This window comes from Phaseolus vulgaris, chromosome 11 (genome assembly GCF_051622355.1).
Source record: "Phaseolus vulgaris cultivar YP4 chromosome 11, ASM5162235v1, whole genome shotgun sequence".
Classification (NCBI taxonomy): Eukaryota; Viridiplantae; Streptophyta; class Magnoliopsida; order Fabales; family Fabaceae; genus Phaseolus; species Phaseolus vulgaris.
The window spans coordinates 14,471,464-14,473,830 of record NC_143508.1 but is presented as its reverse complement, the minus strand read 5'-3'; the positions used below and the strand labels follow the sequence as shown (position 1 = coordinate 14,473,830).

The window sequence follows — 2,367 nt, the reverse complement described above, 5'->3', positions numbered from 1 at the left end:
GGGCATGCTTTGTTGAGGTTGGTGAAATCGACACACATCCTCCACTTCCTGTTGGCCTTCTTCACCAAGACCATGTTGGCCAACCACTCAGGGTACTGGATCTCCCTTATGTGGTCGGCGCCCAACAACTTCTTTGTCTCTTCTTTTATGACCTGCCACTTCTCTTCGTTGAACTTCCTTCTTTTCTGGAGGACGAGCCTGACCTTGGGGTCCATGGTGAGGCGGTGGCACAGGAAGTCTGGGTCTATGCCTGGCATGTCCGAGGCGGACCATGCGAAGGCATCCAGATGTCGTTCTATGACCTCGGCGATCTGGTCCTATGCTGCTCTGCCTAGCGACTTGCCAAGCTTGAACGTCTTACCTCCAATCTTCCTCTCAAGTACTTCCCCTGCTGGTTCGGGTCGTCTCTCCCGGGGGATCTCTGATCGAGCTATCTCTGATGGGGCGACCCCTTCTTCAATTGGTGCCCTGGTGGTAACCATGAACACCCCTCTCTTCGTCTTGAGGTTGTTCTCATAACACCTCTTAGCCTTCTTTTGATCCGACTTGATGGTAATCACCTTTCCTCCCAAGTCGGGCAGCTTCATCTTCATGTGCCTCGTCGACGTCACCGCCCTCAGCCTGTTCAACGTAGGTCTACCCAGTAGTATGCTATAAGTGGAGGGGGCATTGACGACGAGGTACCTGATGTTCTCTGTGCGGGACACAGCGCCATCTGTGAAGGTGATCCTCAGCTCTAAATGCCCACGCACCTCTACCTGGTCGAAATCGTACAGACAACCAGTATAAGGCCTTAGCAGGTCAGGGGATAACTACAGTTTTTTGAAAGTCGTCCAAAACATCACGTCTGTCGAGCTTTCTTGATCCACTAGTACATGGTGTATCTTCCTCCCAGCGGTTACTAATGAGATCACCACTGGATCATTGTTGTGGGGGACGACATCTCGGAGGTCAGCCCTGGTGAAGACAAGGTTGACGTCAAGGGCGTCGTCTGCCTCTTGCGCTTCTACTGACATCACTGCACGTGCATACTTCTTCCGTTGAGAAGCGGTGCACCCTCCTCCTGAAAAAGCCCCCGCGATAGTATGAACCTTGCCATGCACGGGTATCTCGTGCCCCTGATCCTCCCCTGATACTGTCGAGTTCGGGGCTCCCTGTGACTCCGCAAAGTAGTCATTCAGGATACCACTCTTCACCGGCTCATCTAATTGGTGTCCCAATGCCAAGCAGTTGCGTATGGGGTGGCCAAACGCTTGGTGGAACTCCCACCAAGCGTTCTTGTTGGGCCCTAGCTTTTTGGCAGTCTTAGCGGGTATCTTCAATCTCTCTGCTATGTTAGGGACGGCAATCAGGTCCTTCAGTTCTACTACGAAGTTGTGCCTTGGTGGCACATTCTCCCTTGCATGTCCCCTAGTTTGGGGCTTCCTGGGCTCGTAAGGTTGTTGCTTCGCTGGAGCCCTCTTCTCTGTTGTTGCTTCATGCACCCTCATGGGTTGAGGTCGGCCTGGTGCTCGTGGGCGCGTGGGAACAACGTATGTGCGCTTTTCAATAACTTCTCCCTCTACAACAATGTGAGCCACCGCTCGGCGCCTTATGTCGCCGAAAGTTTTGGGGCGGTTTCTGATGAGTGACTCGCTGAAAGGCCGTGGCACAATGCCCTTTCTGAACGCGTGCACCATCATCGTTTCGTCCTTGGTGTTTAGCCTCACCACCTGTACTCCAAAACGGTTGAGGAACTCTTTTCAGGGACTTTCCCTGATATTGTCTTACATCAAAGAGATCGTAAGAGATAGGTGGGGGAGCCCGATTGGCGATGTACTGCTCCCTGAACAACTTGGACAGCTGCGCGAACGACGTTTTGTGGCCATCAAGGAGGTTGATGAACCAATCCATCGCCGTACCTACCAGAGTGCTCACGAACAACTTGCATCTCACCGTGTCAGAACCCCTAACCAACATCATCTGCGTATGGAAGGTCGTGAGGTGAGCCTCTGGGTCCTCTGCACTCATGAAGGTTGCTTTAGGCCCCACGAACGTGGCTTGTATCACGGCGTCCATGATCGCCTGCAAAAATGGTATTGGGAATTCTCTATGTGGTGTCGTAACTTCTTGATCTTCCATCTCACGTCCCCCCCTTGATTTCGCAACCCCCTACACAATTCCTCATTGGCTCTATGCAAATCTTCATTCCTTGCCAACGACGCAGCCAGATCAATTTGGATGCGTTCTTGATCTACTCTTGATGCAACCACCGTTTCTTGGAGGGCCTGCATCGTTTCCATGATCTGTTGCAGAGTGAGGCTTTCGCCTCCATTCGGTGCAACGAATCCTTGCCTTGTGTTTCTCATCTTTCTTGATCTTTCTTGT

At 52.3% G+C, this 2,367-nt stretch overlaps 1 protein-coding gene across 1 annotated transcript; it reads right to left on the bottom strand.

The window, feature by feature from the left end:
* Positions 1 to 317: 317 nt before the first annotated feature.
* Positions 318 to 1,682, bottom strand: LOC137835031 (uncharacterized). The gene is made up of 2 exons (XM_068643329.2): positions 876 to 1,682; positions 318 to 758 (listed from the first exon to the last, which is right to left on the bottom strand). Exons 1-2 carry the CDS (start codon positions 1,680 to 1,682, stop codon positions 318 to 320), a joined length of 1,248 nt encoding a protein of 415 aa, XP_068499430.2.
* Between the last annotated feature and the right edge of the window lie 685 nt (positions 1,683 to 2,367).

What these genes read in the sequence shown, in the direction of transcription:
- LOC137835031 (XM_068643329.2), bottom strand. Translation starts at nt 1,682, where the DNA reads ATGATGGTGCACGCGTTCAGAAAGGGCATTGTGCCACGGCCTTTCAGC. An exon ending in CTGGGAGGAAGATACACCAT is followed by an intron (nt 759 to 875) that starts GTACTAGTGGAT and finishes GATTTCGACCAG; the next exon opens with GTAGAGGTGCGTGGGCATTT.